The sequence below is a fragment of the Hemicordylus capensis genome, chromosome 2 (assembly GCF_027244095.1).
Source record: "Hemicordylus capensis ecotype Gifberg chromosome 2, rHemCap1.1.pri, whole genome shotgun sequence".
NCBI lineage: Eukaryota > Metazoa > Chordata > Lepidosauria > Squamata > Cordylidae > Hemicordylus > Hemicordylus capensis.
The window spans coordinates 425502124-425514589 of record NC_069658.1 but is presented as its reverse complement, the minus strand read 5'-3'; the positions used below and the strand labels follow the sequence as shown (position 1 = coordinate 425514589).

General features: G+C 46.3%; 1 protein-coding gene across 5 annotated transcripts in view; it reads right to left on the bottom strand.

Annotated features, from left to right (window-relative positions):
• Window positions 1-6789: 6789 nt before the first annotated feature.
• The window catches only part of SLC39A5 (solute carrier family 39 member 5), a 33965-nt gene continuing 28288 nt past the window's right edge, over window positions 6790-12466 (bottom strand). For 4 of the 5 annotated variants that reach the window (XM_053299763.1, XM_053299765.1, XM_053299764.1 and 1 more), the window contains 3 exons: window positions 12046-12126; window positions 10838-11028; window positions 6790-7582 (listed from right to left, as the gene is read on the bottom strand). In XM_053299763.1, the coding sequence (XP_053155738.1) occupies window positions 7430-7582; window positions 10838-11028; window positions 12046-12126 (425 nt within the window). In that variant the 3' untranslated portion in view covers window positions 6790-7429. The remainder of the gene's footprint in view (window positions 7583-10837; window positions 11029-12045; window positions 12127-12466) is intronic. The other variant, XM_053299767.1, reaches the window with a different exon arrangement.

Here is a 12466-nt window from a genome sequence, read left to right as displayed (position 1 = left end):
CTGCTCCCAAAAGGGTTTCCGGAAGTGGAAGTGGTGAGCTGTTCGCTTGCTATTTGTTTAGAGCCATTCACACTTGTCCATTCACATTTGTTTAGAGCCATTCACACTCTAAGCAAGGAAACAAAATCGCCCTCTGGTGACTTTACTACTTCAGAAAGTAATCTGCATTCACTCTAATCTTTACTCATTGGTCCACTAAAAGAAAACTCACACATATTTATACTTGGAATCTTCCTACTGGACTATGTGCAGAAGAGCTCTGTAGGACTAGTTGCTTAATGACTGCATAGGAAGTTGGGAATTGTGTGAGGTTTATCACTTTTCAAACGTGCATTTTAGGGAGATTGAGGGAGAGGAGATCTTCCCACCTACCTCTTGCAATAAAATACAGAGTGGTTCAGGGCACCGTAGAACCCTTTCTCTGCTCTTCATCTTAAGCACGAAGTGCAGGCATGGAAGCAAGCCGAATGGGGATGTGGAGAAGCACTGGAAATACATTCTCCTGTTCAGAATGGGTTGGCTTTCCTTCTTGTCCTGCAGTAACCTAGCAAGCTTAAATGGGGCGGGGTGGGGGGAGCTAGCTGTTACCTCATACTTAATGGACCTGCTTTGTTTTTGGTCTTTTGTGACTAACAGCTTGGGGCTGGGTAGCCTGGGGGAAGAAGGGTACTTGTGGTTTTCTCCTTCAGAGCACTAAACCTGCAACCTGCTGATCGAAACCAGCATGCAGCTGTGTTGTCCTCTGAGGCAGGGGCCTTAATTGGGAGTTGTTTGGCTAAGGAGGACTCTTTTTTTTTTTTTTTTTTTTAACATTATTTGATACCCTATATATAGAATTTCCTGGCAAGGTGAGTAGGAGAGGGAGTGCTCTTTGCGCAGTGGTGCTCTTGAGTGAGCAAAAAAAGGGAGTGCTGCCTGTTTAACGCTCCGCCTATTGTTCCGCACCACCCACACCTAATAGTCTAAACTGACTGGGGGGAGGCTTAACTTTGCACCAGTATCTGAAATCTTGGACCAACGTTTAGAAGAGACTAAAAACCCATATGCATTCAAATCAGCTCACAGGCCTGCCTTCCTGCTTGCAGACACAGGATCTTCCTTCAAACACTGGTTTAAAGCACAAAAAAATGCTCTCTCTGTAGGTGGCTTGGGGTAGGGGTGGGGTTGTTGTGGATATGAGCTTCCAATGGAATTCCAGCTCCCCAAGGGCCAGTTCTAACCCCAAATGCAGCAGAGTCCCCCTTGTGTCCTGATGTGCAATCAGTGTATTATTATTATTTTTTTTACATCCCACCCTACAGCCCAGAGACTTGAGATGCAGGTGCCTTTGTTGGCAATCTCCCTTTCTCGGTGGTTTCCTCCCTCCCTCCCTCCCTCCGTTAGGGGTGTCTCGATGAAATGAAGCACTTGTCTCTCTGTCGAAAACAATAAACAAGACATTCTGTTCTTAGAAGGAAATGCAGATATGTCAAACCCACCAACACCACCTCTTTCCCCCCGCCTGGGTGTTCCATGAAATGAAACTGTAATATTAAAAGTTCTATATAAATGTATATTGGAGGACCATAAGGAAAACAGAGAGCTACCACAAGCCATCCATCCCCTCCCCACTGCACAGTGTGGAAGCCACCTTGTATAAGCCCCTTATGTGATCCTAGTGAATGGTTACCCTTTTTTTTGTCTCAGATGTTATATATGCATTTTCAGAATTTCTGCATCACCTTTTGGGGTGGGGGAAGGGAGGGAGGGGTCAAACAAGAACTTAAAAGCTAAATTAAAAACAAAGCATTCAGACTTGATCTATTTTCTACAATGTTATGCTGCGACCAGGTCCTGTTATTCATATTGTGGCTTTGAATCAATTATGTTTATTAAAATGCTGTTGCTTCTATCTGTCTCTGTCTTATTTTTCTGACTCTAGATATGATGGCTGGGGATGATGGGAGTGCTGGGGGAAAGGGGGGAAAGTGGAAGACAAGGTTTGATACCACATGATCTGGGCTTGTTGTTTTCACCCTTGTCCTTTAATCCGATTCTCCTTGACAGCTATTTACCTATCCTTAGGCACCCTTTTGCTTGGCCAGGAAAAACAAGGCTGCAATTTTATAGAGTAGAATCTTAAGATCCAGTAACATAAGTAACTCATGTTGCACAGGGGAGCCTAGCATCGAGGTCTGTTTTGATCTCCTGAATCCTTTGCTTAACCTCTGCAACAATATTTGCTTTTTCAGGAAAAGGAAAGTTGAAGTTCTTGAGCTAAGGTGTCAGTTGATGTTGGAAGCAGGGACAGTGGGGAGAAAGGAAAATACGAATACAACAAATATTTATATACCGCTTGTCAACAACAGTTCCCAAAGCACTTTACATATAAATAAAATGGAGGACAAAAGGAGAAGGAAGAGAGGGAATTGGCCTACTCAAACACCTAATAGTTTCTCTTAAATAATCCTGGAGCAGGGATAAGGGTGAGGAGAGGAGAGCTGGTCTTGTGGTAACAAGCATGCCTTGTCCCCTTAGCTAAGCAGGGTCTGCCCTGGTTGCATATGAATGGGAGACTAGAAGTGTGAGCACTGTAAGAAATTCCCCTCAGGGGATGGAACTGCTCTGGGAAGAGCAGAAGGTTCCAAGTTCCCTTCCTGGCATCTCCAAGGTAGGGCAGAGAGAGATTCCTGCCTGCAACCTTGGAGAAGCCGCTGCCAGTCTGTGAAGACAATACTGAGCTAGATAGACCAATGGTCTGACTCAGTATATAGCAGCTTATGTTCCTGTGATGGCCAGGGTGTGTGCATGTGCACTTCAGTCAATTTGGCGTTAAGATTACGGGGATGCAATATTTTGTTACAGGTGCCACTTGATCTCTCCAATAGTGAACTCAGATGATCTAGTGCTTATCAGTTGGAAGCAAAACAGTGCCACCCAAGGAGAAGATAGCAGTTTCTACGTAATTGGGGGACTCAATTACGTAATATATACTTTTGTAAATTAAAAGGAAAATAAACTGGAAGAGACCTGTGCTTCTAGGACCTTATGGAAATCTTGAGGACACACAGCAATTAAGACACAGAATCCTAGGGTATCAGCTGAAAGCAACAGGAAAATGGAGGGTGAGGGAGATAAGCACCATTTCCCTTCCGACCTCTTACCTGTCGCATAGCAATACAATGCTCAGGTTCAGCACTGGCAGCCAGCCCCAAACCTGACCACTTGGTGCTATATTGAACAACGGGAGACGAGGAAATGAAAGGTGCGTGTTCGCCAGCCCCTACTTCCAAGTGAGAATTGGCCAGAATTACAAGGCTCCTGTTGCAGGCTGGCTGGTGCTCTCTGGATCAGGAGTCCCTTCACTCCTTTTAGGACCTGAAGAGATACTGCAATGTCTTGTTGAAGGTCCCACTTGTCCTGATCCCAAGCAATCCACATCTTGAACCTCAGCTGCTTTCTCCAAGACCAACTGAGACACCCACAAGAGACTCTACCTTCCATGTTGCCAGTGTGACCAGCAACAGAGGTTTTGGCAGAGCATTGCCCCTGTGAGCCTCTTCCTCCTCCCTACAATGTGGGAAGAAACAGGTGCACTGTTATCTCCTTGTCCAGCTCAGGTTTTCTTTGTCCTGCACAAATCAAGACAAGTGAGGACTAGTAAGCAGCTGGGATGCATATGGGGGTAAATTCTGGTTATTGCTAGGGGGGGATGTGGTTAACTAGCCCTTTCCTATGTCATCATCATCAGCTGGCCCTTTCCTATGTCATCATCATCAGCTGGCTCATCAGCTCTTGCTCAAGTCAAATACGGCCCCATTAATAATTAGTTGTTGACACTTATGACCATGGTTCTCGCGTGTATGGCTCTTAAGTGAGTCAGGTGACACAATACTAGCAAGTTGCAGATATCACAAAGAGTTTAGATAGGTAGTGCTGGGGAGGAGTCAGCTGTAGTGCATGTTGGCACCAACAAGGTTGGGAAATGCAGTTGGGAAGTCCTGGGAGCCAAATTTAGGCTGCTAGGTAGCATATTGAAGGCCAGGACCCCCAGGGTAGCATTCTCTGTAGTGCTACCTCTTCCATTCACAGGCCCAGCAAGACAGGTGGAGCTGAGGGGACTCAATGTGTGGATGAGATGGTGGTGCTGGGAGGAGGGGTTTAGGTTTATTAGGCACTGGGATACAATTTGGGGCAGGCAAAGTCTGTACAAAAGGGATGGGCTGCACTTGAACCAAGGTGGAGCGAAACTGCTGGTGCTTAAAATAAAAAAGGTTGCAGAGCAGCTTTTAAAATCACATCTGGAGGATTGCCAACAGGAACAGTTGGTCATGGAACTAACCATAGAGAAAGCAACCTTGGACTTAATCCTGAGTGGTGCCCAGGACCTGGTACAAGATATCAAGAGTTGTAGAAACATTGGGGAACAGTTATCATAGTGTGATCCAATTCAGCTTATATGCAAGTGGAGGAGCATTGCCAAGGAAGTCCAACACAGATGCTTTGGATTTCAGAAGAGGAAACTTCTTAAAAATGAGGGGACTGGTAAAAAGGAAGCTGAAAGGGAAAGTCAGGAGGGTCAAATCACTCCAGAAAGCACTGAACCTATTTAAAACCACAATTATAGAAGCTCAGTTGGAATCTATACCAAAAAGGAGGAAAGGTACCACCACCAAGTTCAGGAGGATGCCAAATACAGGGATGCAAAATTAGAGTTTAAGGAGCGTACAGCTAGAAGTGTCAAGGGGAATAACAAACACTTTTAAAAAATATGCCAGAAGCAGAAAAACCTGCCAGGTAGACAGTTGGATGGTGAGAGCATGAAAGGGATTCTTGAGGATAAGGAGATTGCATAGAAGCTGAATGTGTTCTTTGCATTTGTCTTCGTGGCAGAGAATACTGAGTATATACCCACTCTGGAACTGAGCTCCTCAGACTTGGAAGCTGAAGAACTGGGCCAGTTTGTGGTGATGAGAGATGATGATCTAAAGTGACTTGATAAACTAAAAATTTACAATGCCACCCAAGAGTTCTGAAGGAAGTCAAATGTGACATTGCTGATCTAATAGCAAAAATATGCAACAATCAGGCTCTGTACCAGAGGACTGGAAAGTAGTTTTGTAACTGATTTTCAAAAGGATATGGGAAACTACAGGCCAGTTAGCTTAACTCTAGTGCCAGATAAATTAATGGAAAGCATACTTAAGGACAAAATTGTTAAACAAAGAGAACAGGCCTTGCTTAAGGAGAACCAACATGGCTTCTGCAAGGGCAAGTCTTGCCTCACGAACCTTTTGGAGTTCTTTGAGTGTGTCCAGAGGCATTTGGATAAAGTATACTTGGAGTTCCAAAAAGCTTTTGACAAACTTTCCCACCAAAAGCTCTTGAGTAAACTTAGCAGTCATGGGATAAGGGGACCATTTCATGTGTGGGTTGGTAACTGGCTGAAGGACAGAAAACAGGGTAGTAATAAATGGACAGTTTGCACCATGGAGGGAGAAAAGAAGTGGGGTTCCCCAGGGAACTGTACTAGGAACAGTGCTCTTTAACTTGTTCATAAATGATCTAGAAGTTGGAGCAAGCAGCAAAGTGGCCAAATTTGCAGATGACATTCAACTAGTTAGGGTAGTGAAATCCACAACAGATTGTAAAGATCTCCAAACTGGGTGAGTGGGTGACAAAATTGCAAATGTGGTTCAGTGTAAGCATATGTAAAGTGATGCATATTGGGGCAAAAAAACCCAACTTCACATATACATGGATGTGGTCTGAGCTGTCAGGGACTGACCAGGAGAGAAATCTTGGGGTCATGGTGGGCAGCTCGTTGAAAGTGTTGACTAAGTACGCAACAGCTGTGAAAAAGGCAAATTCCATGTTAGGGATCATTAGAAAGTGGATTGAAATAATAATGCTAATATGATTATGCCCTTATACAAATCTATGGTGTGGCCACATTTGGAGTACTGCGTAAAGTTCTGGACACCGGATCTTAAGCAGGATCATTGTAGAACTGGAAAAGATGCAGAAGAGCAACCAAGATTATTGGGGGCCTGGAGCACCTTCCTTATGAGGCAAGCCTACAGCATTTGGGGTTCTTTAGTTTGGAAAAGCGGCAACTGTGGGGAGTGGAGAGAGGGAAATATTTTTCCTTCTCGCACCACTAGAACAAGGGATCATCTCATGAAACTGAAGACCAGAAAATTTAGGAACAACAAAAGGAAGTACATTTTCACATAATTAATCTATGGAATTGTCTGCCATGGGATGTGGTGATGGCCACCAGCTTGCTTTAAAAGTGGCTTAGACAAATTCATGGTGGACAGGTCTATCAATGGCTACTAGTCTGGTGGCTATAGGCCACCTCCAGCCTCAAAGGTAAGGTAAATAACAGTTGCAGGGGAGCAACAGCAAGAGAGAGGGCATGCCCTCACCTCTTGCTTGTGGGCTTCTTAGAGGCAACTGGTTGCCCACTGTGTGAAACTGGATGCTGGACTAGATAGGCCTTGGGCCTGATCCAGCAGGGCCAATGTTCTTATGACTGGCAAGGGCTTTCCAGGTTATCAAATAAGGCTTTCCCCAGTGCTTCCTGCAGATGCCAGCCAGAGATGGAACTTGGGGCCATCTTCATGCTCAGCTGATCTTCTGCAGCTGAGCTATGGTCCCTCCCCTTCCACACAATTGAAGATGTCCTTTATTTCATGACAGGAGGGGATCAGGGATCCTTGCACATGGAAGATCTTATGTGGAGACAGCTCTTCCAGCTGTTTATACTTAACATCAAATTTGGAAGCTTGATGACTTTTTAATTTCACATGACATGTAACTTTTAATGTGGAATTCATAACACGGCCAGCTTGCAGAATGTAGCCATGCTTGCAACTCAGTTCATCATACCTTTGTATTTTTCCCCAGAACCCCCAACTCAGAGTAGCTTCTGTTGAAAGCATCCTTTTAACTGGAGTGAACAGGAACCAGCAACCTGTATGAGATGTGTGCTGCTCCCTTAAAACATTTGCAATCCTTAAATAAAATTTCTCCGTGCATTGCATTCTGAGGCATCACATGTCAAATACATTCAGTCTCTCTCAAGTAATGTGTGGTGTCTCCACCTTTACCGTTCAGATAGTTTTTCAATATGCACTTCAGTTACTGAAAGTCAGTTATAACCTTCCTCCTTTTACATGGAGGCACAGGAGCTGGGTGAGATATGGATATTCTCAGTTTGGCACATTACTGTTGCCAACTATACACACAAGGTGCAGGGGAAGTGGAAATCAAAATGGTGCTTAGCTGGTGCTTCTGCTCTTCCTCTTGAGTTCTTTCCCCTCAATTCATTTAGATGCTAACATGGTGTAATTCTATAGCCCCACATAAAGCTATAGGAAGGAGGCTAGGGAGAGGGTCAGGTTTTCATTCCATCTTGCAGTAGAGAGTCACAGGCTGAGGAGTGCTATCCATCCACATGGAAACTCATCTGTCCTTCAAAGAGGGCAATGCAGAGCATGAGGGCTCCCCCAAGAAGGAAGCCCAAGTTCTGGAGGATGAAGCGGATGAGGGAGCCCTTTTTGCCTTTGCTGGGACTTCTCTGTAGCATCTCTGGCAGCTAGGGAAAAGCAAAAACAGCCTGTTAACTCCCTCCCTGGCAGCTGCAATGAAACAGCTGTGGTTAAGCAAGACATGTAGAGGGCCTTGAATGAGCCAGTGACAGCAACTGTGGAATAGTTTATCTTCCTACCTTGAGCCATGCAGGAGCAGAGGGCCTCAGCCTGTTGTCCTTGGAGTGTTTACATGCTATGGTTTAGGGGTGGGTTCCTGTTGCATGCTCCCCCCCCCACACACACACACTTGAAGTACCACTAGCAAGGACACTTAAGCAGATTCCTGCATGCTACCAGTCCCTTGGAACTCAGATTTATTTTCTTTCTCTCTTCAACAAATGGAGTTCTAATTTTGTTAGTATATTTGTACACCACCCCAAACTCACGTCTCTGGGCAGTTTACAGCAAACATAAATTAAAGATTCTCAAGATTATAAATTAAAGAGTATCAAACCACAATTCTAGCTAAAATGCTTGGGTGAATAAATGAGTCTGCAAATACTTTTTAAAAGCTGTCAGAGTTGGGAAGGCTCTTCTTTCAACAGGGAGGGCATTCCAAAGCCTTGGGGTGACAACAGAGAAGGCCTGTACCTGAGTAGTCACTAGATGAACTGGCAACTACAGATGGACCTCGCTGGATGATCTCAATGGACAGCGAGGCTCATAGCAAAAAAGATGTTCTCTTAAATACCCCAGGGATAAGCCATTCAAGGGTTCATAGGTTCCCAGCACTTTTATTTTGCTGGGAAACATATTGGTAGCCAGTGTAGTTCTTTTAATACAGGAGTAATGTGGTCTCTTTGAGATGACCCATTTTGAGCCAGCTGCAGTTTCTGGACTAAGTACAAAGGCAGCCCCACACAGAGTGCATTGCAGTTGTCTAGTCTGGAGGTTACCAGCATATGTACTACTGTTTTGAGGTAGTCTTTCTCAAGAAATGGATGGAGCTGGCATATCAGCCAAAGCTGAAAGAAAGCACCTCAATCTGGGACACCAGGGAGAGGTTAGAATCCAGAAGCACCCCAAGATAGGGATGTTCAAACAGGTTCGACATCGAGCCTGTTTGGTTCTATGGTTCAGTATCAAACCAAACCCACCCCCACACCTCCAGCCGTTCGGCGGGTTCATGATCATTTTTTAAAAGTTTTGGTTTTTGTACTTACTCCCTGCAAGGGGGGTCCTCCAGAGGTTCCCCCTCCCCCCGCCAGACTCCATTATGTGTGAAATTGCCATGTTTGGGGCGGTCTTTGGCCCGTTCTGGGCTTCACGCCCATCGTGGCAGTCATTTTGGAGGCCACCACACATGCCCAATGGGCCTCTGAGTGCCTCCAAAATGGCTGCCGCAACAGGGGGTGATGCCCAGAATGGGCTGAGGACCACCCAAACAGCAGTTTCACACATAATGGAAGCCGGGGGGGGGGTAGGGGAACCTCCAGAGACCCCTTCCCCCGGAAGCCTTTGAGAAGCCCCCCCCCGGGGGCAATTACCCTAAAAATTTTTTTTAAATTATTCACAACCCCCACCCCCAGACCGACCTGTCTGACCCTATTCAGAAGTGGCATATCAAAATCGTCTCCTGGGTTCCTACCCCACACAATAAATACCTCTGTATCATGTTTGGATTCAGTCTTTTTTGTTAACCCTCATTCAGCCCATCACTGCTTCCAGGCAGGCATTTATGGAGATTATACCTTTTCCTGATGATACTGACATGGAGGAATAGAATTGGGTGTCATCAGCATACTGATAACACCCTGCACCACACCTCTTGATGAACTCTTCCTCCAGTTTCATGTAGCATTGGAGACTGAATCACTGCAAAGCAGTGCCTTCCACTCCCCAACCCTCTCAGACGCTCCAGAAGGATACCACAGTCAGTGGTATCAAAAGCCGCCAAGAGATCCAGAAGGACCAACAGTCACACTCCCTCTGTCAATTCCCAGTTAGAGATCATCCATGAGATGAGCATCCTTCCCCGTGGTGGTGGCGGCAGCGGCAGCAGGCTCATCCATCCAGGCACGCCTGTGCAGTAGGAGTATCGGGTGTTGCAAGCCTGTGACATCACGGGCTTGCTAGGCTTGATATCCCTACTATGCAGGCATGCCCGGACAGACAGGCCCACCGGCCGCTGTGCCCACTGCCACCACCACAGGGGAGGCCTGCTTGGCTCACCCCCCACCCTCCGGCCACACAAATGGCAAAAACGGCTTAGATAGGTGTGGCGGGTGCGGGGTGGCGGCAGGCCTCTGGCCCCCTCAGAACATTTAGAGGTACCCCAGGAGTCAGGCCGCCACAGACCAGCTCCCCAAGGTCTGTGGGAAAGAGCGCCCCTGCCCTCTAAAACAGCTCCTCTGCCAGATAATATAAGCCATGTTGGATAAGGGTCAAGAGGACGGATGGTAGGAGCAAAAAGACACCTTTTAAAATAGTAATTCTCTTATATTTAGCAAGGGGAGAGCAACCGGCCCTATCCAACCCCAGCACAGCATCCCTCCAGTGGGTGTTGATGGTATCTGCCTTATGTTTCTTTTTAGATTGTGAGCCCTTTGGGGACAGGGGGCCATTTTATTCATGTATTTTTCTTTGTAAACCGCTTTGTGAACTTTGGTTGAAGAGCAGTATATGAATATCCGTAGTAGTAGTAGTAGTAGTATTGGGCTTTACCCCTAAGCCTACCAGAAACTGCAGAGTTCCAGTCTAACACCCTAACTGCATTTCCCCTCTTTTAATTTCAAGATCTGAGTCAGATCATCTGACAACCCTAGTCCAGCTATGTTTTGGCCTGATCATGCTTAGCAAACGTGCACTGATTTAGGAACTCAAAACAAAGCCTCAGAAGCCAGCTCTGTTGCTGTTGTGACAGCCAGAGCCACCACAGTGGCTATAGTATTGGGACTTTGATTGCTCAGGAGGTGGCACGGGGCAAAGTGCTCACTCTCCGCTTAACTTAGCACCCAGGGTAGTTGTGAGGATAAATGCCACTCTGAACTCCTCAAGAGAGAGGGCAGAGAACAAAAGTAGCAAATAAGCAAAATCTATTTAAACTGTAGGCTCAAGGACTAAAGCACGGCTGGCCAACCTGAGGCTCTCTAGCTGCTGTTGGACTACGGCTCCCATCATCCCCGATTGTGATAAATTGTGGCTGGGGATGATGGGAGTTGTAGTCCATCAACAGCTGGCATGCCTCAGGCTGGCCATCTCTAGACTAAACCTGATGCCATGCCTACAGGAGAAATCTGGAAAGAGGTGGCTGTCCTTACCATATCCACAAGAGCCACATACAGAAAAATGCCAGCTGTAATGGCAAAGACCCAGGGGGTGACTTGTGAGGAGCTCTGACCGATGATTGTCCCCACCATGGTGCCCCAGAAGGCCAGGAACGCAGACAGCAGGTTAAAAAGCAGCACTCGCCGGAGTGGCATGCCGGCCTGCAGCAGGACCGCACAATCTCCTGCCAAAAGGAAAGAGAAAGCCGCGAGGGCAATGACCACTGCAATGTGTAGGAATCCACTCCATGTTTTTAAAAATCCTTTCTAGCATACCAGACTCAGTCTAAGGAATCTCAATCCAGGTTTTTTTTTTAACTCAATCTCGCCACAGGCTAGACCTGGCCTAGGCCTCACTCTTGTACTACAGTTGTTTCAATAAAACCGCACTTTGCGTTTTCAATTAAAAGAAACACGCTTCGCCCTGTCTCACAAACCCTTTTGACATGGACTTAGTACAGCAGGTATCCTTATGTGGGCTGACATACTTTAAAACATTTTTCTCCACATGGGTCTTATGCAGGATATTATTACATAACACAGATGCAACACCTGAGAGGTGTGTGTCACATCTTCTGTAAACCCAGCATCAGGAAAAACCACATGGGAGAAAATCTTGACACAACCCTGGTGTGAGGGGCGTGGGGGTACAATTGCCCTGGGCCTCGCACATGGAGAGGGGGTAATCAGCAGCACTAGGGAGAAGGAAGAGGGATTTCCAATGAACATCCAGCCACTTGAATGTATGAGGCGGTCTTATACTGAGTCAGGCTCTTGGTCCACTTCAGTATTGTCTACACGGACTGGCAGCAGCTCTCCAAGGTTTCAGCCAGGGGTCTTTCTCAGTATGACCTGGAAATGTTGGAGCTTGAATCTGGGACCTTCTGCAAACGAAACGGGAGCTCTGTCATTGAGCCATCATGGCCCCTCTCATGCAAACAGCCCCCAAACTTGAACACACTGGCTGACATAAGCAAGCGGCTGCCTCCCTTAAGTCTCTGTCTGAGGCAACTGCCTCAGTGGGCCTTGTTAGTGAGTCACCTCTGAAAAGCCTGATAAAAACACTCGGGTTTTGATCTGTTGGTGGAAGAAGAGTAGTGCTGGACATATATACATGCACACACCTTGGGATGCACTGACCCCTGACCCCCCCACCTCTCTCTCCCTCCCTCCCTCCCTCTCTCTCTCTCTCTCTCACTTACCAAGTTCGTGGGGCAGTTCATGGCAGAATACAGCCACAGTAGTGCTTAAACCACCAGAGAGTCCATCAGAGAAGGCAGCCCCTAGAGGAAAGAACTCCATATTTACATCGGCGACTGAATCTAAGGGAGATTTTACTGTCCTCCTCCAGCTGTGGCAGCACCAGGGGACAAGGGCACACAGAAAGGTGTTTTTATGGATGAGTGGAAGATATAGAAATTGATGTCATGATCAATATTAATCATTTAAGACTTGTCCCATTTCATATCTTTACCTTTAGTCTCTCCCCACCCCCTTTGGTTTTTAGAAAGAGAGTTTGTTGTGCTAAACAGATTTACCTAGTAACCCCAGTACAATTATATATATTAGGGGAGTGTGTGTGTCTGTGACAGACACAGTGGGTGAGAGTGATCTTCATTGCTT